This window comes from Schistocerca serialis, chromosome 8 (assembly GCF_023864345.2).
Source record: "Schistocerca serialis cubense isolate TAMUIC-IGC-003099 chromosome 8, iqSchSeri2.2, whole genome shotgun sequence".
Taxonomy (NCBI): domain Eukaryota; kingdom Metazoa; phylum Arthropoda; class Insecta; order Orthoptera; family Acrididae; genus Schistocerca; species Schistocerca serialis.
In genome coordinates this window covers 206,545,898-206,571,887 of record NC_064645.1, presented here as the reverse complement: position 1 = coordinate 206,571,887, position 25,990 = coordinate 206,545,898, and the positions used below count along the sequence as shown (strand labels likewise).

Here is a 25,990-nt window from a genome sequence, read left to right as displayed (position 1 = left end):
AGTCACCCTAGTATTCTATCCCTCATAACGTCCTCAATTAGTGTTCTATGAGCCATTTTCAACACACAGTTACCATTAGCATGTCAGAAAATGTCTGCACACCTACCTGCTGCACCATACTCTGACACGCACCACACATCTGCGTATGTGGACTGCTGCCAGCGCCACCGTGCGAGAACCGCAGGTCAAATGCACCGCATAGTCATACCTCGAGGTGATTTAAACCCACAAACTGTCCACCAGAGCATTGTTTCACCATATATCAGCATTATCCTTAAAGTATGAGCATTAGTGTAGATAAGTATTGTAGTAGTTCTATTATATGTTTATTACCTTATAAATAAAAACAACTTTTTTTTTTAATTCAGTGCATTAATGCAATCTTAGTAAATGAGTTTTTTAAAATGATCCATTCATATAGTGTTCATTTAAACAAAAAACGGCCAAGTCACAGCACTGTATGGTTGCAATGTTTTGACGAGTTCCTTACTTTTCATTTTCACCTTGACGAGTTTCCTACTCATCATTTTTGCCTGAAGATGAGGAGTAGGAAACTCTTCGAAACACTGCAACAACACAACGCTACAACTCATCTGATACAGTGAGATTTCACAATGAAATTTGATGAGAAAACCTGCAACACATATAGGTAGGGACTGGATGATTGCACTGACTGTGCTTTCATTCACAGTCATTACCAAAACTTACAACAGCCACATGGTGATATATGACCCTTTGTTTTGAATATAATGACTGCATGGTAGGTAGTGTACACTGGCTGATAATAAGACACTAAAGTGCAATTCTTCTGAGTAGAGAAGTAGTATATCGATTGACAGCAAATTCTAAAAATGTTCTGCCTTCAGTGATGCATCTCAGATTTGAAACTTTTATATCTGAGTTTATTATGACCATGTAAATTTTTGCTGGATGAAGGGAGCAGTGTCAAAGGAAAATGAGATGGCACAACTGGACTGGTTGACATGCATCTCCAGCTTTCCAGAGGAAGAACAAAATACAAAAGATGTGGTGATTTTTACATTTACTATAGCTTATCTTCTGGTAATTTTTTTCTGACCACCACTTCTCTGTAATATTCCTATCCCAAAGGAGCTTATTCAAACCTTTTACATGTCCCTCCTGTAAGGTTGGTCTTTGTTAGGCATTTTCCACTCTTAAAATGACTATTTTTCTTTTGTAGTACATGATTTACTACTTTGTATTTTGATTTTCTGTTGATCTACTAAGTCTCTTTGGCTGTCAGTCTCAAATTGAGGAGTTGTATATGTACTTGTAATTCACGCTTTTTTATTCTGTTAGTGAAATAATTATTTTCTGTGTTTGTATGCACCCCTCAAGACATTTTTTTATTTTTTATAAGCATACGTAAACACTTTAGTTTGCCTTTCTGATTCGCAAACTGCTCATACTGTCTTTTAAAAAGAAAACAGCTTTGAAATAACGACACCATCAGTTGGCTTTTGTTATAAAGTGAAACAGTGAGAACCATCCAAATAAGTTGATACAGAAAAAAAAATCAAAATATATAAACCACTGATTTATTTTACACCTTCAGTAATACATTAAAAGCTGATGAAAATGGTAAAGTACTTAAACATTTGAGTAATAAATAATTATTTACATTACTTTCAAACTCTTTTCCAATCCTAACATAAATCAGGCAATAACCTAATGTCCCTTCAGGTACTTAAACCACACTGGCTATGAATGCATGCACTTAAGAAAAAGACAGCCGATACCAACATCTTTTGATTCATGTTGATGTTAATCATTGGCAACTTTTTATTTTGGTAACTACAGTCTATTTATTTTTATTTAAGAGTAATCTTTTCTGTTTGTTTGCTTGTTGACAGTCTCAGTTTACAGGTGTATACATTTATGAAAAGAAATATCTTCAGCCTTTTAAAAATCATGTATTCATTTCTAAGTATCACAATACTGAAACAACTGGAACTTATGCAGTATGAGCTTCTACTGTTTAACAGCCTTGTGTTGTCATACAAATTTACATAAACTAAAACTAAAAGCTACTTCTTTTCTCACAAAAGCATCATGTTTCTGCATATTGTCCAATTAAAAGAAAAATAAACATGTTTTGGAATGTAATGGAAAAATAAAGAATACACAAATTGTTTCAGTCTCAAATCTGGCTTATGAATTATATGAACTGATTTGTGCAGGTATTTTATCTTTTAGTAGTTGAGATAAGTCACATCTGCAAATAATTTAGTTTCAACAGTTATTGTCTGTTAAAAATACTGAACAATTTGTGTATTTAGCAATATCTCATTTTTAATGTGACAAGAAAACAGTGTAAATGTTATGCCATTAGCATGTTCATCTCTCTCTCTCTCTCTCTCTCTCTCTCTCTCTCTCTCTCTGAATACATATTTACCATGAAGATGACATTTTGTCCAGGGTATATTGATTTAACAGTTTCATATAAAACTTTTGGTACAAATTTATGTAACCAAATTTGATTACAATCCTACAAGACTATTTTAATTACTGCACACACACACAGTCTGAGACAAGGCACTTTTTATTTATTTGAATTATAATACTCGTAGCAATGCAGATGGAATAATACACATATGGTACATCTTGTGTGTATGACAAAATGATTTGAAAACTGTGAAATAAGATATATTAAGTATTTTTACCAGCTACCAGCTATCATATGCATCAGTGATGTCGTGCACACAAACATGAATAAAGATTGTAGCCACATTTATTACAAAAATATACCTGCAGCAGAACATTAAAACAACAAAAATTTACACTTGCATAAAAATAAGTATCTGGTTGCATAAAAACATGTATTAATAAATAAAAAAGGAAGCTAGTCATTAAGCTGCAGGTGAATGCACTTTTGAGACACCCAATAGTGCCTCATCATTTGCTGATTGATCACGGATCATTTTGGTGTACAGGTACCGTTCGTCGTCATCGTCATCTTCATCAATCATGTCCAACATTCTTTTCTTGTACACATAACTATCAGGATTATGGGCTTGATTTCTACACTTTTCTAACTTCTTCTCCAACATACGCATCTGATCTTTTGGTGGTAATTCAATACACTTGATCAAAGAACGGATACACCTGACAGCTTCAATAAGACCCGAAAGGTGCTCCCTACCAGATGGGCCAATCAAAATATCCATTACGTATGAATCTAGATTCTCATTGATTTTGCTTGCAGCATGGAGTATCGCAGCTAGAGCAATTTGTGATGGCGAGTACAGGAGGATAGCATCAGTCAGGTACACACGTTCCAACATTTCCTCAATTCCTGGTCTCAGTCTCTCTGGGTCACGTAGACTACCACGAGATTTAATGTCCACAAGCAGGCCTTCCACAGGTCGGAATGGATGATGAACAGTTAAGTTATAGTTAAGATGTAGCATCAACAGCAATTCATTGTTTAGGATTATCTCAGCAGCCTTTTCACGATCTCCTTTAATATTTGACACAAACTGTGCCATTGACACGTTGAATTCTTCTACCTGAAAGACATTCAACACATGAATGTTATTTAATTTGGTTCAACTTAAAAAACAATATGGATACCAGTTCTCACAACATTTATTGAATTATTAAAACATAAGCCTGTTGCAGCAAATAACAAAAACTTAACACTAGGGGATTTAGCTAAACAGCTTCCTACTTGGGCATATTTTACAGCATGGAAGAAAAAAGAATAAATACCTTGAATAACCTGGCAAAAACAACTAATAGAATAAAGACAGAAGACGCTGACTACATACAGATTCCCATACTGCATTTCACAGCACAGTCACCTTTTAAACTAATGAGGAAGGAGCACTTATGGTCTTCCCCAGAACAACACAAGTACCATCCAGTAACACTTAATCCGTACCCATATAGTAATGTAGTGCAGCATGCAGTGATCTACTTACATTCTATTCATGTATGTTCCTCACATTAGTTAAATTAGTAACCAATTTGTTTTCTACAAGGGTAATCCCAAATGTAAGGTCTCCTATTTTTTATAAGTACATAGACCTGCTTATTTCTCCAATGGTTTACATCAGTTTACAGCTTGAACATTTAGCTATTTTCGACATAATCACCATTTCTGTCGATGCATTTTTGTAGATGCTGTGGCAGTTTTTGTATGCCCATGTCATACCAGCTGGCAGCCATACTGTTCAGAAAGTTATGAACCTCTTCTTTCACCTCGTTGTCCGAGACAAATCGCTTTCCGGCCAAATGTTATTTTAAACTAGGGAACAGGTGATAGTCACTGTCACTGGGCACCAAGTCAGGACTATAGGATGGATGGGTCATTATATTCCACTGAAACTGTTGCAGGAGAGCAAAGGTTTGAGGAGCGATGTGTGGGCGAGCGTTGTCATGGAGAATGTGTACGCCCTTACTCAACATTCCTCTTCTCCGGTTTTGAATTGCCCGTTTGAGTTTTTTCAGAGTCCCTCAGTACCTGTCAGCACTAATTGTAGTCCCAGCAATTCAGCTCCGATGACAAGGTGAAAGAAGAGGTTCATAACTTTCTGAATAGCATGGTGGCGAGCTGGTATGACATGACATACAAAAACTGCCACAGTGTCTACAAAAATGCATCGACAGAAATGGTGGTTATGTCGAAAAATAGCAACATGTTCAAGCTGTAAACTGATGTAAACCATTGTAGAAATAAACAGGTGTAAGTACTTATAAAGAAACAGGAGACCTTACTTTTGGGATTACCCTCGTGTATAGTGTTAACACTTTGTATTTATGTGTTCTTTAGATTGCACATGGAGAAAAGAGGTTTCTGTGTACCTTTCCTTGAATGTAATTTCAATTTTTCACACCTTTTCTTAATGCTTCTACCAATAATTAGTGATCCAGGTATCACATGATTTGTATATTTTCAGGTTGTTATGGTGTAATGAATAATCCGTCAAATTTTGAGATCGGCTGTCCAAATTGCTGCTCTTCTGCTGATATCCTGGCCTCATTTCTTTCTGCCACAGTACTATTGCAATTATGTAAATGTTCTGCTAATTGAATCTCCATGCCTTCCTTAAACACTAAGTCCCAGAACAATGAGATGGAAGTTAAAATTTCCATGTTGCTGTAACTCATAAAGTAGCCCTTATCTCTACAATGCTCCATCATTGCTGGACTCGTCTACTTGTAGCACGTGGATATTAATGTAGGTGTCCAATGCATCCATCATGAACATTTCATATTTAAGTAATAGATGAACTGTCCCAACTCCCACAATGAATCTGGTGAGCACTCATTTCCTGAGGTAACATGTTCTCATTCATACCAATTCTGTAGTGCTGCTGTCTTCATAGGTGAGCAGAAGATAAGTGACACAGTGTTTCTCTATCTTTGAGGAAAGACTCCCTGCAGGATGAACTCTTACATCTGAAGAACATTTTTGAATGAATGGATATTCCCAGCAACGAGTTCGCAAGACATTTCACATGAAACTAAGAATGTAAATACAGTCAGTGAGGATAATGAGAATTCTACTTTGAAGTCAAGTACATTTCTGCTGTAAGCAAGAACTCTTTCCTCAAAGAAGGCCAGATCCTTGAGAAACATCTTGTCAAAGTGATCTTCTGTCCTCCTATGAAGGCTATAGTCCATCACATTTCTGTGAAGAATGACCTATCGCTTCAAAAGGTGTCTGCATGCAAGATTCTTTGTGAGAGTTGGAGCAGCTTATGTACTGATAAAACAACACTAAATGTTTGTGACACATGCTATGAAAACCAGTGGTGCACTCACTTGTTACAACCAGAAAAGTCAGCAGTGATTAAACATTGTACACATCCAGATCACTCTAAGAACTAGTGATATGAATTGTTTAACTTCCTCCTCACTATTTTGGGGCTCAATGTTTGAGAAAGCCATTTGATCAACTGAATATCTAAATAAATGCAATAGTCAATTTAATTTAGATACAACATGGAATCTGGCCACTGCTATCACTAAATTTCAAAGAAGTCACTGCAGTGTCGTCGTGACTAAAGACACAACAGAAAAGGTTTGACTATTTGAACATTCTCTCCATCTATCAGAGCGAGCACACACATCTGCAAGCTATACCTCTTTCCTGCTGACCAGTAGCTGTGGTGCAGACTCTCATGTCCAGCTCCTCTCTGGCACTGTGTCATCATCTCTTGGATCACTCCAAAAATGGCCAGAAAATATGCAGCCAAAATACATACATCAAAAAACGTTTTGCATCACCCCAGTTTTCAGAACGCCCGAAGATAGACATTGACTGTGGATACTGTATCACAGGCACAGTCCCTTTGACTGTTCAGAGATGTCCTTAAACCCACCTAAAGATGTGAAAGCCATGAATGGGCAGTGCCTATTAGACGGAGGGGGTCTGACAGCCATTCAGTTCCAGTCATTCCACCAGGAAGGAGATACACGGCTCATGTTGTCTGTAGTTCAACCATGCCTAGATGGTCAATACCGCGATTTGATCGCATCTGCATTGTTACTTTGTGCCAGGAAGGGCTCTCAACAAGGGAAATGTCCAGGCATTTTGGAGTGAACCAAAGCGATGTTGTTCAGACATGGAGGAGACGCAGACAGACAGGAACTGTCGATGACATACCTCTGTCACGCCACCCAAGGGCTACTCCTATAGTGGATGACCGCTACCTACGGTTTATGGCTTGGAAGAACCCTGACAGCAACACCACCTTGTTGAATAATGCTTTTTGTACAGCCACAGGATGTTGTGTTACGAAACAAACTGTGCGCAATAGGCTGCATGATTCGAAACTTCACTCCTGACGTCCATGGCGAGGTGCATCTCTGCAACGACAACACCATGCATTGCGGTACAGAAGGGCCCAACAACATGCCGCATAGACTGCTCAGGATTGGCATCATGTTCTCTTCACTGATGAGTCTCTCTCATATGCCTTCAACCAGACAATCATTGGCGAAGTGTTTGGAGGCAACCCAGTCAGGCTGAACGCCTCGGACACACTGTCCAGCAAGTGCACCAAGGTGGATGTTCCCTGCTGATTTGGGGTGGCATTATGTGGGGCCGACATACCCCGCTGGCAGTCATGGGAGGCACCGTAATGGCTGTATGATACGTGATGGCCATGCTCAGACTGATACTGCAACCATACCGGCACCATTTGATGAGGCATTCATCTTCATGGACAACAATTCTTGCCCTCATTGTGCATAATGACATCGCTTGACTAGAGTGGCCAGCATACTCTCCAGACATGAACCCTATGAAACATGCCTGTGATAGATTGAAACAGGCTGTTTATGGACAACGCGGCCACCAACCACTCTGAGGGGTGTATACTGAACCGCCGTTGAGGAGTGGGACAACCTGGACCAACAGTGCCTGGATGAACTCGTGGATAGTATGCCATGGCGAATACATGCATGCATCAGTGCAAGAGGATGTGCTACTGGGTATTAGAGGTACTGGTGTGTACAGCAATGAGGACCACCACCCCTGAAGGTCTTGCTGTATGGTGGTACAACATGCAATGTGTGGTTTTCATGAGCAATAAAAAGGGCTGAAATGATGTTTATGTTGATCTCTATTCCAATTTTCTGTACAGGTTCTGGAACTCTCGGAACCAAGGTGATGCAAAACTTTTTGATGTGTGTACAATTACAAGAGTCGGAGTTTACATGGCTACTTCCTCAATAAGCCTATTTCAGTTCTTACCTCTTATTTCTGTGCCATGAAAACAAAGTTCAAAGAGAAGTGTGTGTGTGTGTGTGTTAAACATTTGCGTAAAAAATTTTGGCATGCAAATATATTCACACTCTTTTTAACATGCAACTCACCTCTAACTTCCATAAGCTCCCCTAACTGTAACTCACTCACACCCACTAGTCCATCACTGAAAGTCACCCATATCCATCCACCCCTACTTGCCATATCTCACTCATTCATTCAGCCCAATTCGTTGTCATTATCTCTGTGTTACAGCCACAGAAAATACTGTGTTACTGCTGCTACACAGATGACAGTATAGTTTTATTTGGGGGCACTAAACAGGAGTTGGATGACGTAAACAATAAAACTTAGCCAACACATATAAAAATTGTGTTTATGCTTGAAAATGAATCCAAATGTACAATCAAATTCCTCAAAATGTCTGATAGCTGATTAAATGGGAGTAACTCCAAACACACAGGACAACACAAATAGGCATATTTATACTTCGTGTTGCACACAACATTAAAGTTGTCCCTCAGTTATTAGGTAAGAGCCAAAGAACTACATGCTACAAAGAGATTGCATTTACAAATGCTTATCAATAATGTGAGAAGATCAAATTGTACTGCACTACAAATGAAAATGTCAAGACAGCAAAACAAAGCCAGACAAGAACTCAAGTGAAAAATAAACTTTATGTTGTACATACATATAAATGTTCTGTAGATGACTGCAGAGCAAAATATTTTCCTAGGTTGGCAATACAAGTCGTAGATTGGACTAATAATTTTCTTAGATACACCTTGAAATGCAGAGATACAGAAAAATACAACCAGCAGACAGTGTACATAAATCAATTGTGGAAGCACATTTCAGCCAGACAGGATGACAGTTTTATGTATGCTAGAAAGAAAACTGTAACCTGAGTTCCAACTGTGCAGCATTAGGTTAACATTAAAAAACAACCAAGCATACCATAGTGGGAAAATTTAAGATAGCATCTATGTAATTCATGCTGCAGATAAAGGTTTGTTAAATGCAACAGAAGAATTGGAAATGATTAAGGGAAACAAAATAAACATGAAAAATGTGATACATGAGCCATGCAAGTTCAATGTGAATAAATTTTTCTGCTTTCTCAATGAGGTGTGTTAACAAATGGTTTGTACATATCAACATGACACACATTCCCATAGAAGTCTTGCAACTTTTTCAGTTGTGCTTTAATCATACACCTGACCAATAAGCTTAGGGTAAATATTACAGATCCAAATCATACCAATTTGCGTCTGGTTCTGATATGGAGGCATTACCCTTTGACGTGCTGTAAGCTGATGTTTAGCGATTAACTTTATGTGAGATTGTAAAACATTGCAGTCTGCACAGATCTGATGATGTTTGCATCTCAAGAGCAATTTGTGGCCTTTTATCTAAATATTAATTACAATGGTTGCTGTTGCCCCAGCAAGGGATGCTCGTGTTTGATGACTACGTCCTATAACAGCAGCTGAATGATACACAGTGGTGGAAATTATTATAACGGTACAAGGCTATCCGTTGGGGGGGGGGGGGGGGGGAGGGGGAGGAAATGTTTATTTACATATTTGGTATTGCACGAATTTTTCCTGTACAGTGTACAACAAAGCAAAACAAAATACATTCTCATTTCACCATTAGAATTAAGTTGAGTACTTAAAAATTGGGTAAGAAGGGACAGAAGCTGGTATAAGGCAGGTCTGCTAGAAGACGCACACAGTGGTGAATGTCACTAGTTCGCTACAGTTACAGCTTGGGGGCCCCTATCGGCTGATAAGCAAGCAAGTATTAAGACGTACAAAGAAAAGGGCCGGTCTAATTGCCAGATTGCTAAGAAATTAGGGCATTTGTATTGTGTTATTGATAATAACACGGGAAATATGACAAGACACAGGAACTGTCAGAATCAGATATGCATTTGATTCTGCATAAAGAAAAAGTCAACAGTTTTTGTGTTCCTCTCAAATAGTGGTTGATTTGCAATTATCAGTCACTGCCAAATGCATTAAATAAATCCTAGCCCAAGACATGAATCCAGCATTCAAGAAACAGCTCCATAAGCCACCTTTAAACAATGTGCATAAGGAGGCTTGACTGAAGATTGCAGAAACTACGTTGTGGACTGTAAAACGGAACAAAGTAATTTTCAGTGACGAGAAAAGGCTTAATTTGAATGGTCCAGATGATTTTCAGTATTAGGGGCATGGCCTCCATACAGAAAAACACATTTGGATGAGTAGAAACTTTGGCGGTGGCAGCATTATGATCTGGGCAACATTTTCTGCAAAAGCCTGTCCAACATAGCATGGTTGCCCAAAAAAGGAAGTCTGATGATTATACAGGAATGCTGGAAATTGAACTGGTTCATATATTTGAGAAATTTGATATGATAGTGTAATATTCAAACATGATAATCCTGGGATGCACAGGTCTGCCAAGACAAAGTTGCAGTTTCAAGATAAAGGAATTCCATATCTGAGCTGGCCATCGTGAAGTCTGGATTTAAATCCCATGGAGAATATGTGGGGAATCGTAGCATGATGTGTTTATTGCAATGAACAACAGTCTGAGGCTGTGGCTGACATGAAAACTGTAATTCTAATGAAGCGACCTCAATCTCAGAAGAAGATATCACTGCCCTTGTACAATCAATGCCTAAGTGGATTTCCGCAGTTATTAAGAACAATGCAGATTTGACTAAATTGTTGTGATTTATTAACTGTATACATTATGTTATTTTGATGACAATTCATAAGTGCCTTTATATCAGTTTTCAACTCTTTAGGTTGTGTCGTTTCTTCAATTTTTTTAAGTACTAATGCAAAAGGTAAAATGAGAATGTATTTTGTTTTGTTTCTTGTCAACTGTACAGGAAAAAAAGTGAGAAATACCAAATATGTAAATAAGCACTTTTTTTTCCACAAATAACCACTTGCCTTTATACCAGTTTTCACCACTAGAACAAAATTTTACTCACATACCATGGTCATGACACACACAATGTTAAACAGGATCCTGGTCTAAAAATTTGGTTTTAGGCTCAATGCCTGCATTTATGTTAGTCTTGGTTAGGCAATGATGGACCTTGCTGAGAGAGGTGGCTTGAACTCCTCAACAATGCAGATAACAGTGGAATGGTAGAGAGACAGCATGAAGGTGGTTCACTGCCAGGCACTTTATTGTGAACAGCAGAGTAATCACATTGATGTAGACTGTAGGTTCAACAAGGATGGATGACTGGTTGGTTGATTGGGGAATGGGATCAAACAGCAAGGTCATTGATCTCATGATCTAATGTGACAGATACCAAGGGAGGAACAACACAAACAGTACAGTCCAGTCGCAAACAGTACAGCACAGTCCAGTCGCAAACAGCACAGTCCAATCCAGTCGCAAACAGCACAGTCCAATCCAGTCGCAAACAGCACAGTCCAATCCAGTCGCAAACAGCACAGTACAATCCAGTCGCAAACAGCACAGTCCAATCCAGTCGCAAACAGCACAGTCCAGTCGCAAACAGCACAGTCCAGTCGCAAACAGCACAGTCCAGTCGCAAACAGCACAGTCCAGTCGCAAACAGCACAGTCCAGTCGCAAACAGCACAGTCCAGTCGCAAACAGCACAGTCCAGTCGCAAACAGCACAGTCCAGTCGAAGGGAAGGGGAAGCAGAGAAACAAAAAGGTAAAAGGAACTTGGGGGCAGCAGAAAGAGGAAAGGAAAGGAGGGGGAGGGGGAAGCGAGAGAAGGGGCATCCCAGAAATGCTACATGCATTGGGGCACCAGCATCACCACCAACCCTTTCCAATGCCTACACCATACCATGGTGAAACACAACAGAGACAACACCAGGGGGAGAAGACACAAGAAAGAGGGAAACAAAAGACGTCAAAATGTAGGGGAAAATGTGGGGAGAACCCAGCCAGTGTGGAGGCAAGGTCGACACCTCCATAGCATCAAACACAACGTTAATTGATGGACTCCATTTCCAGAGTGAAATTCTAGGTTTTAAACCTGTGAGGACAAACCACTTTCATGAAAAAAACTGAGGGGCAGACATAACATGTGAGGGTTGCTCACTAACACTTGGGACAAGGAAGGTAGGACGGAGAATTTAGTGTGAAGAGACAAAAGACGGGGGCAGTCCAGCAAAATATGGATGATGGTGAGAGGGGGGGGGGGGGGGGCCGGGGGTCCGGGAGTCCCCACACCTACAAAGGGGAAAGGGGGCAGGGGTGGCTCATTGTGGATAAAAAGAAACACCATGGGTCAACCTAGTATGGCCAATACAAAAAGAGCAGATGATGGTAGATGCTGCCAGGAGAGGCAGAGGAAGAACACTACATGGGGGAGTCTCCTTGATCGCATGATGTTTATTAAACAGTGGGCTCCTGAAACTCTCGTAAGAGGAGGCAGAATAAACAACAGAACACCACTGGAGTGATGGAGGCTTTTGGACTCAGGAAGAGATCCATCTGAATTTAGAGACGAGAAGCTAATCAAGGGGGCCGAAAGGTGGGGGGGGGGGGGGGGGGGGGAGTTGGGAGAGGACAAGGAGAAGAGGCCAAGCGGGAGAGATGAAAACAACAGTGGAGAGAAGCAAGACAGAGCCCACCTAGTAAACCCACTCGAGGGTGGGCAGTAGACAGGAGATGTTCAGAAGCTGCGAAAAGAATAGAATATGAGAGGTGAGCAGGGGAAGAGTGGATAGTGATGGCTTAGGAAACCAGAAGATGGGACCTTCAAACCAAAAGGGGAGGAATCTCATCGTCAACCGGAAGATTATCAACAGAGGTTATGTGGAAGGTACCAATGGCAAAACGTACATCACAATGGTGAACTGGGTTCAAGAGGAGCATCATGAAGATGCACCTGACCTATAAACTTGACAACCACAGTCCAGACAAGACAGACCTAAAGCCTGATAAAGGCAGAGAAGGGCTGACTAATCCACACCCCATGAGGTGTGGGCACGGAAGTGAAGGGAACTGGGTTTACAAAAACAGCCAAGCTTCAGAAGGTATACATGGGGCAACCAAGTAAGCTTGTTGTCAAAAAGAATGATGATGATGATTTGGGTTGACAGGGCACTCGACATCGTGGTCATCAGCACCCTGATGAAAAGTCAACATGAAATCTATGGGTGGGGACGAAGGCTGTCCTCACATGTGGAACAGTTTACAACGTACTTAAGTCTGCTGCCCTTCCCCACCAGTTTAGGGATGAGGCCTGACAGTTCACAAAATTTCACCACTCTCTTAACACTGGTATCGGTATCTGCGAGGATGGTGGGCAGATCTCCAACCAGACCAAGGGCTGCCATAATATCAGTATACAAGACACACGTAGTCACAATATGCTGAACTGAAAGCGGCACACCACAAACTTCACAGAATGGTGGATCCTCCTACCGGAGGAGGAAGCCATGTGTGAAAGGGCTATGCCCGATGCGCAGTCCGGTAAGCAAAAGCTCCTTCCAGCGGCGAGGCTGACACGAAGTCCATCAAGCCCTTTTGGTCGACTAGAGTGACCGTAGTTTGTGTTTGACACCTGCAACCATTCAGTCTCCCACTGACACATGATGCATCTGTCAGAAAATGAGATAATGGTGTGAAACAGGATGGGACATTGATGGGCGGCACCATCCCAACATGTTTCCTTGGCAGCTTTGTCAGCCATGTTGTTACCCTGTATCCCAACGTGAGCAGGTACCCAGCTATAGATCACCTCCTTGCCACGGCATTGGAGCTGCTGTAAGGAGTCGTGGATGAGCTGAATCAGCGGGTCTACAGGGTACATTTGGTGAAGTGCTTGCACTGCAGTAAGAGAGTTGGAAAAGACAAAAAAACTTGTACGGTGATGTCTGTGAACCCTCTCCAGTGCCATCAGAATGCCATATAACTCCACATTGTAATTTGTAAATTGTTCTGGAAGACTTGAACAGCAGGAGCTTGTTTGGACGACTTAGTGACAGTAAAGAAGTGTTCAGCTAAAATGTGAGCCATGTCTTCTGGCGTGTCCACCAAGACCCCATTATTTGACAAAGCCGTAAGGGGCCTTGCCTGAAATCTGTCTTATTGATTCCCAAACGTGAACAGCGGAAGTGGACTGGTTAATGGAAGCCATGAATCCCCTCCAGGAATCCCTCTTCCATTCTTTGATCACTCGCCTTGCATGTGCTCTCACAGACCTGAAGGTATGAAGATTGTCTGTAGCTGGACACTGTTTTAAGTTCCGCAGAGCTGTCTGTCTGACCGATTGCCAATCCACAGTCGTCATTCCACCAAGGTATAGACCGTCGTCTGAGATGGTTACTAGACCTGGGGATAGACTCTGTGGCAGCCCTTTGGATCTCAAGAGTGATGTGGGCCACCGACTCCTGTGCACAATCCTTTTGTTCAAAAATAGCCTGCCGACTGTACTGTAACCAATTTGCCCTTTGTATCACCCACCTGCGTGGTCTTCTGCTGGCCACCGTCCTAGGTGGCAGACTAAGTCACACTGGGAAGTGATCACTAGAATGTAAATCTGGAGCCACTTCCCACTGAACTGAGTCTGCAATAGCTGGGGAGTGAGAGCAAAGATCAACAGCCAAAAAAGACCCTGTAGCTGTGGAAAAGTGAGTCATCTGACCTGCTCAAATGGCTCTGAGCACTATGGGACTCAACTGCTGTGGTCATAAGTCCCCTAGAACTTAGAACTACTTAAACCTAACTAACCTAAGGACATCACACACATCCATGCCCAAGGCAGGATTCGAACCTGCGACCGTAGCGGTCGTGCGGTTCCAGACTGCAGCACCTTTAACCGCTCGGCCACTCCGGCCGGCCATCTGACCTGCTTTCAGAAGGCAGATATTCTCAGAATGGATGAGTTGCTCGATCATCCGACCTCTGGAGCAAGCAGTAACTGAGCCCCACAGCACATGTTGAAGTCTCCCACAAGGATGAACTGGTGTGGGAGTGCCTGGAGGAGGTCTGTCAGTGCGTCCGCATCCAAAACGTCATTTGGGGACAGGTACAAGGAACACACTATGATAGTAATGGGTGCAAGAACTTTCACAATTGCTTGCATGGTCATGGTAAGACGGACAGGAGAGGAGTGGCATCTGCCATCGAGGAAAGTAGCCACTCCACCTTAAGCCCTGTCTCCAGTAGTATCGTCCTTCCTGTATATGTGGTAGCCCTGTAATGCAGGTGTGTGTGTGACTTTAAGATGTGTCTCTTGTAAGCAGATGCATAAAGGTTTATCCTGGACCAGTAGCTGCAATTCTTCCAAATGTGAACGATATCCATTCAAATTCCACCGCAACACAGAAGTTCCTATGGAAGCCATTGTTTAGCGATGGTGGTTCTTTTCTTTCTCCTTGGAGGCAGTGATTTACCAGGGGCGTCAGGGGGAACGTTAGCCGGTTCTGTGCTCTCTAGTTCCTCCAATTGGAGGTCCATTTCCTCAAGAGCATAGTTACCATCAGAAAGTGAGAGAGCTCATCGATCCAAAGGTTTACCTACCACTTTCTTGGACTTAGAACTACTTTTCAAAGGACTTTTTCTTCACTGGCAGGAGGAAGGGCTGCCTGGGTTGTGGCGATGGCTTAGTTGGCTTCTGATGTTGGGCTTCCAAACAACATCAGTTACAAGTGGAGTGTTTCCCCCATAGGTACATCAACATGTGCATGTGCTCGTACTGGAATCTCTGGTCTGAGTTTTTGTGGCAGCATCACGCTTAGCTATTGTTGTCTTAAGGGCTGATGCAAAAGAAGAAGCAAAAACTGGTGGTTGCATCGTTTTCCCAGCTTTTTTGCGAAGGAAGTGTACAAGAAGTCCCTGACTGAGCGGAGCATCCACAATTGCCACAAGTAGCCTTCCCGTTACATCCCATAGTGGTATGGCCAAATCTTTGACATTTATAGCATCGCATGGGATTAGGAACAAACGGGCATACCTTAAGGTGGATATAGCCTGCAAGAATATGTTCCGGTAATTTGGGAGTACTAAATGTTAGAATAAACGTTGCCAACTGTTCCAATTTGCCATTGACTCTCCTCATATAATTCTGCACTTTCATGACACTCACTCTTCACGGCTCTCTGCAGGGTCCACCTCCATTACATAGGAGCAGGTAACCACCCTTATTACAGTTAAGGCTGTTATGCAATTGAGCCTCGACTGGGTAGTCACCTAGGCCTTACATCCCAGAAGCTTAGATATTTGGTTGGAATTACTTTCCACTAAAAGCATTCTATTATGAAGTCGTTCGACACTTTTCAGAGACCCAGCAATACCTTCCAATGCCTTGTGAATATAGAAAGGGGATATCTTCTCAAAGCTTCCCCCATTTCGCTTGAGTACAATGAAAGTGTTATGGCACACTAATGCCCTGTTACTATTACTCTGAGGCTTCTTTTTGGGAGGATACACCAACCGAGCTCTCTTTGAGGAGTGAGTGTACGTGCTGCCTGATGGTGCATCTGTCCTGTCAGTAGTAGTAGTTTCATGAGATAGTTCCATAGAGATCCCATGAGACACTAGGGAAACAACCATCGACCCAGGCAGAGCCCTGCATGCCTGAGTAAGCCTGATACCACTGGGGGGACAGGGGGGGGGGGGGGGATGGCACGTGCCCCAGAGGATGCCTGCTAAATACTGTTTTATCTCAACAGCCATTCACCTCCTCAGCACATAGCACACCTTGAGGTTGAGGTGTTTTTATAGAGGTGTGTACCTTCCTCGCAGTCCAGGCAGTGAAGCCATGACCCCTGTTCTCTGAAACACACATTTTACCGCTGCGCCACACGATGGTCATTGAAGTAAGACCAGAGCTTATGGTGACAGATGACTGGTGGCACTTACCTGTCTCCAGCTCAGGACCCCAGGGCCACCAAGCCCGTACACAGCAAATGAATGCTGAGCCCCTGAGGGAGTCAAAAAGAAGACCCACGAATTGGAATTGAGGGACACAGTCACATGTTATGCGTCAAGATAGTACAATGACAGAAATGCGCCACCCGCCACTTAAGGAGGAGAGAACTAGAAACTGTGTGAGCGTGTCCACATGGAAGAACACCAGATAGCATCTTGAAGCTGTCGTTCCACAAAGACTACCAAGTGGGAGCAAGCTCAAATACACAAATCATACACACACAGAGCAGGGGTGAGCAACGTTCCAGCAGAGGCCACAAGTCCATTAATAGTGATGATAAAACGCACACTTAATGCAGAGCCCTGTGGAATGCCATTCTCCTGGATCTGCAGAGAGCTGAGAACGGTGTCAACCCAAACTCTGAAAGAGAGAGGAAATGATGAATAAAAATTGGGAGGGGGCCCTTAAAACCCCACTCACGGAGCGTAAGTAGGATGCGACAGCACCAAGCTGTCTTATCCCTTACGCCTTACAAAGATCCAAGGAAACTGCGACAAGATGGTGATGCTGAGAAAAGGCTTGCCAAACTGCAGTTTCCAATCAAAGCAGCACTAGTAAGGAGATAAAAGTTCCTGAGATTCAAGAAACCAGCTGAGCTGATGATCCCTCATCCATACAAATAACTTGCAGGAGACAATCATCAGACTGATGGGCTGGTAGCTATCACGGGACAACAGATCCTTGCCAGGCTTAATGACAGGCTCCACAATACTGTCCCTCTACTGAGATGAGAAAATGCCATGGAGCCAAATACAGTTAAACAACAAGAGGAGATATTATTCTGTGGAAGTTTGAGGTGTTGAAGCAACCTCTGGTTATGGATGGAACCAGAGCCAGGGCTTGAATCACAGAAAGATGAGTCAGAAGAAGTTCCCTTTTATTGTAGGATTTCGTCTGACAAGTGATAAGACACAGGTGGGAAGATTCAGCCCGTTGTTTCTGGATGAGGAAGTTGGCTGGATAGGAGGCTGACATAGATGCCACTGCAAAATGGATCACAAGGTGTCCTGCAAGAACTGATGGACCCCTGTACTAACAACATCCATATGGACCAACATGCAAATGCCACAAGATGCCTTCAAAGGGCTGACTCAGTGCTGACAGAAATCCTGGAACCCACAAAGGATTACTTTGTGAACATCAGTAAAAGGAGATTCCTGGAACTGACACAAGCTGCTGAGTAAAATGAAATACGAGATTGCAATTCTGGGAGGTGACAGTAGTATCCATTACAGTTCCACTGAATGACTACAGAACAGCGATCCAAATGGGAGGGAACAGACTGAAGCCAATCATGTCATTGGTCACCATCCATCACCAAGGACAGTGTGACATCCATAAATAAAGACATCAGGCACAGGTTTTGAGATGGGAGATGGCACCTCCAGGAGCACCAGGGAGGGGGGGCTCTTGTCCAAGGACTTACTTTTTTTTTCTTCTTCTTTTCTTTCATAGGTCAAGGAGGGCACACACTGAGGGAGAGCAGGCTTCTGCAAGATCCAGAACGGAAAGAGAGTGAGCAACTTTGGGGAGCATGGACAGTGAGTCCCCCAGCTGAGTTGTGTGCCAAAGAAGGTGGAAGAAGGGGGAAACTTCTCTGCTGACTGGGGAAGGAGAGTGGGACCCAGAGGGGGGAGTGTGGGAGCAGCATGGGGGGGGAGGGGGGAGGGGGTAGGGTGGAGGAGAGGAGCGATATACTGGCGTAAAGAGAAGGGAAGGAGGGGGTGGGGACAAAAGGACATAAAAGGACATAAAGAGAGACAAAGTTAGACTTAAACAATGAGTAAAGTTGGTCCTATTTCTGCTGAGCCTCAGTGTACAATAAATGATCATGGGAGTTACAGTCTCATACCTTCTTTTCCTTCATATCATCAGGGCAATTTGGCGGGCAGGAAGAGTGATGGCTGTGACAGTTAATACACATGAGTGACAAAACACTGGAACTCCCCTCATGGAACGGATGTCCACATACTGCATAGAGCATCCGTCGTACAGTGGGAAAGCTTGTGCCCGAAACGCAAATACCAACAACACCTCATGGGTGGCAGGGTGTACAGCTTCACACCATAATGGTAACACATAACCTTGACCTTTTATGGGAGGGTATCTCCTTCACACGCCATAATATAGATGCTGATGTCAGTGCGATTGTCCTTAAGACCTTCCTGAACATGCCTGTCACTCCAGATTGGCCCAGAGCTCTGCATCAGTTTGAAGGATGAGGTCACTACAAAAAATGAATCCCTGAACCATATGCAAAGTCTGGTGAGGAGTAATGGACACCAACTTGTCGCCAAGGAGGTCACAAACATGAAGGACTGCAGACTGGGCAGCAGAAGTAGTTTTGATCAACAGCAAACCTGACTCATCTTACTTGCCTTCAATATTTTCCACAAAAAATAATGGCTTGGTGGTGGTGAAAATTTCCCCATCAGGCCTAATGCAGATCAGGTAGTGGGCAAAGTGTTTCACCCCAAGCTAGTAAGCCTCTTCCTAGGGTGTAGTCAGGGAAGCAAAGGCCACAGGGTTGTAGAAAGCAGCATTAAATGACCCATTATCAATTGAAGAGACGGCCTTAGAAGAAAGGCCAGTTTTTGTGGAGGTCAATACATTTCATACGCAAAGCTTCAACCTGATACCACCCACTCTGATCAGGGGCTATCACCATGAGCACCGCCCAGGCACAGCAAGGATCGTCTGGCACGGCAGCCTTTTGCCAGGAATTCCAATGCTCCAGAATGACAAGCAACCAATCCTAGGCATACCTAAGGAGGCAACAGATCAGGTATCGAAAGTGTGATCGCTGTGCTATCAAGAGGTCCAGCCAGAAGAGTACTTAACAGCTCCATGCGCAGACATGCTACATGTGCTGGTGACCTAGTAGGGTGAGGGTGGCGGGGCTACAGCGGGGAAGGAAGAGGGGGAGGAGGGGCAGCGGGGAATCTATGCTGTAGATGCTAGGGAGTTCTTCACCAAATGGCTCACACTAAGGAGAGAAAATTTAGACGTGAAAGTCAAATCCCAAACAGGGGACCAAAACCTTCAAAAAGGAAGGACAAAAAGGAAAAGGCAAGAGGAACAAAAACTGGAAGGAATACAAGAAACCAGGCAGATAGTCAGGTCAAAATAAGTAAGAACACCAAGAGAGGGGAAGGCAGACAGAGAATGAGCACAAGGAGGGAGGGGCATGGGGAAAGAAATGTATAGGAGCGAAGAGTGAGCCGCAATAGTTTGGGGCCCTGTGTGCACGTCACTGAACTGAGGAAAGAACTGTGAGCCCCCTGGGGGCCAACGACAGTGGAATTTGTGGAGAAGTCAAACAAACATGTAGCTCCTGAAGAGGGGCAGCAGCCTTTCAGCAACTGCAGGGCAGAAGTCTGGATGGCTGACTGATCCGGCCTTGCAACATTATCAAACATGAAACTACAGCTATTACTTTTCCTGAGGATATGCAACTCTACTGTATGGTTACATGGTGATAGTATGCTCTTGGATAAAATATTCGAGAGAGAAAATAGTCACCAACTCTGATCTCCAGGTGGGAACTTCTCTGGAGGATGTCTTCATCAGAAAAAGTGAAACTGGCCTTCTACAGATCAGAGTGTAGAATGTTAGCTCTCTAAAATGGGCAAGCAGGATAGAAAATTTAAGAAGAGACATGGACAGGTTGAAGTTAGATACTGTGAGGATTAGTGAAGTTCAGTGCAGGATGAACAGCACTTCTGGTCAGGTGAGTACTGTGTTATACAGGGTACCACTTTCCACTGTGTACCAGAAGTCTAGGTATAATCATACATTGTTACAGAAACTGCCACCTAATACCAGCTGTACCATGCAACCACAGTTACAGTATGTGTTGAAAATGGTTTCCATGTGTCTCAACACATCCATGTATGCACCATAGCATGTTCTGTCTCACATGTTCACATTGGCCAGACTACATTCAAACAGTGTCGAAGGCAGCATGAATACACTGCTCCAGTGCCTCCACTGCACTGATGCTGATAAATCACTGTCACCACACCATGGTGAAGATACCACTCAATGTAAAGGTGGCCTCATCTGTGAATAGGATGGGTGACACAAATCCCAGAATCGTTGTTGCCTGGTGACAAAACTGCTCCTGATGTAGAAAGTCTGTCGCTAGTAAGCCCTGCACGTGCTTTATGTGATAAGGGTAGTAACAACTGTCATGGAGAATGTTCCTCACAGTTGTCTGACTTACCCTGTACTGGCAGGCCAACTGCCTGGTGGTCACCTTCCACATTTTCCTCCAAGTCTTGTGTCCGAACATTTCAGATACGTCCTTCACGAATTCCTGCTTCCTGAAATGACCCTTTCTCAGACAAATGGCGAAACACTGTTGCAAATATTGAAAGCTGTGATTGTTATCAGCAGGGATACATCTCCTGACATAATCTTGCTGCCTGCCACTTATTGTCATTGACCTTTCTGTAATGGATCCATTGTGTACAACACTGTATCACACCCACTACATGGTGAGTCAGCAAGAGAAGTGAATCGGCTAGAAAATTATGTATTACTAAGGCAGAAGAGGATGCTAGGGCATAAGGTAAGAGGAACAGTACCACCCTCTAGGAGACCATGCATACTTTAACTGTTGCTGCATGGTACAGCATGTATTACACTACAGTCTCTGAAACAAAGTATGATTGAATAAATGGTCTCTATCATGGAAACCATGCATTTCCAGACATAAGTTCATTAGGCCTTTTTTGTTCTGTATCCTCTCATCAATCAATTTCTAGAGTCTGTATATGGTGGAAAAAAAATCACCCAGTATATACAAAGTCAAATCAGAGTAATGATGGAGTATGTCTAATAATGAATAAATGTGTGTAAGCTGCGATGAACAGTGAAGTGAATACATTATCACAGCCAAGATAGGCACGAATCTGATACCTGACACAATTTTACAAATTTATATGCCAACTAGCTTGGCAGATGAACACATTACAAGAATGAAAGATGAGGTAAAAGAAATTGTTCAAGTAGTTACAGCAGAAAAAAATTTTACTGTTACATGGGACTAGAATTCAACAGAAGGAAAAGAAAGACAAGGAAAAATAGTAGGAGAATACGAACTGGAGGAAAGGAGTGAAAGGGGAATTCATCCGGTAGAATGTTGCACAGAGTATAGTTTAATCATTGCTAACAGTTGGTTTATAAATGGAGACAGGAGGTTGTGTACATGGAAGAGACCGGAATACACTGCAAGTTTTCAGATTTGTTATAGAATGGTAAGATAGAGATTCCAGAACCAGATTAAACTGTAAGACACTTACAGGGGCAGAGGTGGACTCTGACCACAATTTATTGGTTATGTACTGTAGATTAAAACTAAGTAAACTGCCAAAAGATAGGGAAACAAGAATATGGGACCTGGAAAAGTTGATGTAACTAAAGATTGTTCTGCATTTAAAACAGAGCATCAGTGAACAACTGACAGGAAAAGGGGGAAGAAATACAGTAGAAAAATATGGGTGGTTTTCAGAGATGTAATAGTGAAAACAGTAGAGGCTCAAACAGGTAAAAAGACAAAGCCTAGTAGAAATCATTGGATATCCCAGGAGATATTGATTTTAACTGATGAAAGGAGAAAATATAAATATGCAACAAATGAAGCAGGCAAAAGGGAATACAAATGTCTAAAAAATGACAGTGGTAGGTAGTACAAAATGCCTACAAAGGAATGAATGGCTAAAGGACACGTTAGTATATAGAAGCATATATAATTATGTGAATGATAGATATTGCTTGTTGAAAAATTAAAGATGCCTTTGAAGAAAAGAGAGGCAGGTGTAGAAATATCAAGAGACCACATGGAAAACCAGTACTAAGCAAAGAAGGGAAGCTGGAGGGTGGAAGGAATATATAGAGCGACTGTACAAGTGATATGAAGTTAAAGGCAATATTACAGAAAAGGAAGAGGATGTAGATGAAGATGAGATGGGAAGTATGAAACTGTGAGAAGAATTTGACACAGCACTGAAAGACCTAAGATGAAACAACACCCCTGGAATAGATGACATTCCACCACAACTACTGATTATGTTAAGAGAGCCAGCCATAACAAAACTATTCCATCTAATGTGTACGATGTGTGAGATGGGTGTAATACCCCCAGACTTCAAGAAGAATGAAATATCAGAGAAAGCATTTAAAAACTGGAATACACTCTTTGAAAGTAGCAAAGTAAAATACAGGGAACAAAAGATTATTCACAACCAGTAAAGTAACCAGATATCAGTTACAAGAGTTGAAGGGCACAACAGGGAAGCTGTGGCTGAGAAGGGAGTGAGCAGGGTTGTAGTTTATTCCCAATGTTAAACTGTACATTGAGCAGGCAGCACACAAAACCAAAGAAAAATCTGGAGAAGTAATTCAAGTTCAGGGATAAGAAATAAAGACACTGAGGTTTGCCGATGGCATTGTAATTTTGTTAGAGACGGCAATGGGTTTGGAAGAGCAATGGAATGGAATGGGCATTCTCTAGAAAGGAGGATTAAGATGAACATCAACAGAAAAAAGAAGAGTAATGGAATGCAGCTGAATTCAGTAAGGCGACGCTGAGAGAATTAGGTTTATGAAAAGAGACACTGAACATAGTAGATGAGTTCTGCTATTTAGGCAGCAAGATAACTGATGATGGCTGAAGTGAGAGGTTGTAAATGTAGACTACCAATGGCCAAAAAAAGTAGAGTGTAACTTGTACAGAACTGAATGTGGACAATAAGCAGTTTAGACAAGAAAAGAGTATAAGCTTTTGAAATGTGGTGCTACAGAAGAATGTTGAATATTATATGGGTAAATTACGTAACTAATGAGGAGGTAGTGAATAGGACTGGAGAGAAAAACTTGGAGCAAAACTTGACTAAAAGAAAGGACTAGCTGATAGGAAACTTTATAAAATATAAAGGGATCATAAATTTAATATTGGAGGGGTGGGGTTATTCGCAAATAGAAAGACTTGCACAGGATAAAGTAGCTTGGAGAGCTGCAGCAAACCAGACTGAAGACCTCAACAACAGTGACATTTCCTATTCTCCACTATTGGCATAGCATTTCTTTGCCTTTTCTTGCCTCCCAATTATTTTTCTCACAACAAAAAAGCTCCTCTTTCAAAAAATAGGTTTCTATCAATGCTCTTGACATTTATTTATCAGCGATCGGTAGGCCTTTGTCTTCTTTGTGTTACTGTAGAATGTGAAAATCTATAATACTTGTGCTATTCAAATGATCTCAAATTAATCTTGCCTGGTGCATTGCTACAAACAATCTGCTTTGTTCTTAAGATTTCAGTTTTAATTTATATGAAGTTGACACACATAGTAAGTTTCAAGTTTTGTCTTCTCTAGAGAAATCATTTTTACAAGCAGCACCCTAAGTTTATATTATCAAAGCTATAAACTCACAAAATTACTATGTTAATCAACAATCTAATTTTACTAATACTATCATTTAAATAGTAGATCAATATTAGTCATTTTTATATAAAATCTCTCTCAGACCTTTGTTGCCAAGTAGACACATGTAACGAGCATCTCCTTAGGGTGATAATCCATAGCAGAGTTTCGCAGATAGAATCGTTTGAAGTAGTGGAAAGCAGCACCCATAACAGCCCGTGGAACTGGAGGCTGAAAGCGTCGACAAAAATCTCGTAGGTGGAGCTCAAACTGACGCACCAGGCAACGTTCTTCTGCAGCTGTCAGGAAGAATCTAGACATGTCACCTGCCTTAACGGCAGCTTCATCTTCACGGTGGCGTTCTATGTACTGGGCATTGGCTTCTGTACGTAATGTAATAAGCTCTGACTCATTACTGAATGTCCAGCTGCGTTTTTGAGTGCTGGACATATACATGATAGTGCCTGTGCACAAACAAAATGAAAGTATTAGAGGCATGAAGTTAAAAATATACTGCACACAATTAAAATGAAAGATTTAAGAACAGAAACTTTCTGCTTACAAAGCAGCAGCTGATATAGAAACTGCCATATTCAGAGTAACATCATCCTTTATGTGACAAGTGAAAGGAAAGGGTTGGAGAAAACATAAGTATTCTAGGATTAAGTAGAAATGTCACCTAGTATTCCATCATGGGAAGGAAACAAGTCACTAAATTTGTAACAACACATGGGATTTGAAATAATTAGAATTAACAAGCAGAAGGCACAATTACAACAGAAAAATTATTAGAAAAACACAATGGGGTTAGAAGCACAGCTGAGCACAACGTAGATAGTGACAAACAAAAATTATCTAATGGAATTTAGGAAATAGCAGAAAAAGCAAAAGATAAAAGATAGCAAAACAAGCATAAGCAAATAAACCTAAAGTGAGGGAAACTGGCAAGCTAAGGAATAAAATTGTGTTGACAACAAGAGACAATTGTATAAATTAATTCTAACATGGAGGGCAGAAATGAAAGAAATGCAACTAATCTTATTCCCACATGGAAGTTCTGGGATACTGATGATGGAAGGAAGAATCTTTATTACCTGCCTAGTGAAGCAGTGTGTTGCAGTCCGCTCTGCAAATTGTTTTGCATTTTGTTACTGGACACTTTTTGCCCCAGTCCGTGCTTTCTTTAAAAAAGTCTGTGTCAGAAATAAGATAGGTTGCTACATAATAATCATCATCAGTAGCAGCAGCAGCAGCAGCGGGTTGCAGCCACATTTTCTATCCAAGTACCGAGCCCAGGTATGCCTGCAATTTCTTTTTCAATGGGAAACAGTTTTGAGTGATATTCACTCCCGAAATATTTCACGTCTCATTGGTCTGGATGCCTCCCTCAGTCTCTTGGACTCCATTCCAGCTCCGCCTTTGTCTAGCAGTCAAAGATGTCTTCCCCCCTTTTTTGTCTTTCCTTGTAACCTAAAAGAGAACTTTCTATGCCCCACTGCACAGTTGTAAGCTTCTGTCTAGTATATTCATGAAGTGTCCAGGTTTCACAGCAGAAAATCTGACTGCGGAGGAAACTCATGAAAAACTATTTTTTTCAGTTTTACTGCCATGTTTGACCTGGAGATTGAGTGTCTTCCAAATGCTTGCCAGCCTAGCTAGATGTGTCTAAAGAGTTGTGATCTTTTGTCTCCCATCATATTTAAAGCTAGCCAAGGTAGATGTATTCTCTGACACTGTCCAGTAGTGTGTTTCCTACTGTGCATCAGTTCTTAGACATAACTTTTGTCTTAGACAGAGTTACATTCAGTTCCACTGTTTGATATTCTGGAGTGATATCTGATCCCACTGTTTGTAGTTCTCCAACATCATTTGCCAATACTACAA

The 25,990-nt window shown here is 41.9% G+C and overlaps 2 protein-coding genes across 3 annotated transcripts in view; one reads left to right on the top strand and one right to left on the bottom strand.

Moving 5' to 3' along the window:
• The window catches only part of LOC126416920 (cilia- and flagella-associated protein 45-like), a 155,313-nt gene that overhangs the window by 75,458 nt on the left and 53,865 nt on the right, over positions 1–25,990 (top strand). The gene's annotated exons all lie outside the window — the stretch shown is intronic.
• The window catches only part of LOC126416499 (cyclin-H), a 79,866-nt gene continuing 55,419 nt past the window's right edge, over positions 1,544–25,990 (bottom strand). For both annotated transcript variants that reach the window (XM_050084240.1, XM_050084239.1), the window contains exons 2-3: positions 24,212–24,570; positions 1,544–3,530 (exon numbers count right to left, since the gene is read on the bottom strand). In XM_050084240.1, the coding sequence (XP_049940197.1) occupies positions 2,871–3,530; positions 24,212–24,562 (1,011 nt within the window). In that variant the 5' untranslated portion in view covers positions 24,563–24,570 and the 3' untranslated portion in view covers positions 1,544–2,870. The remainder of the gene's footprint in view (positions 3,531–24,211; positions 24,571–25,990) is intronic.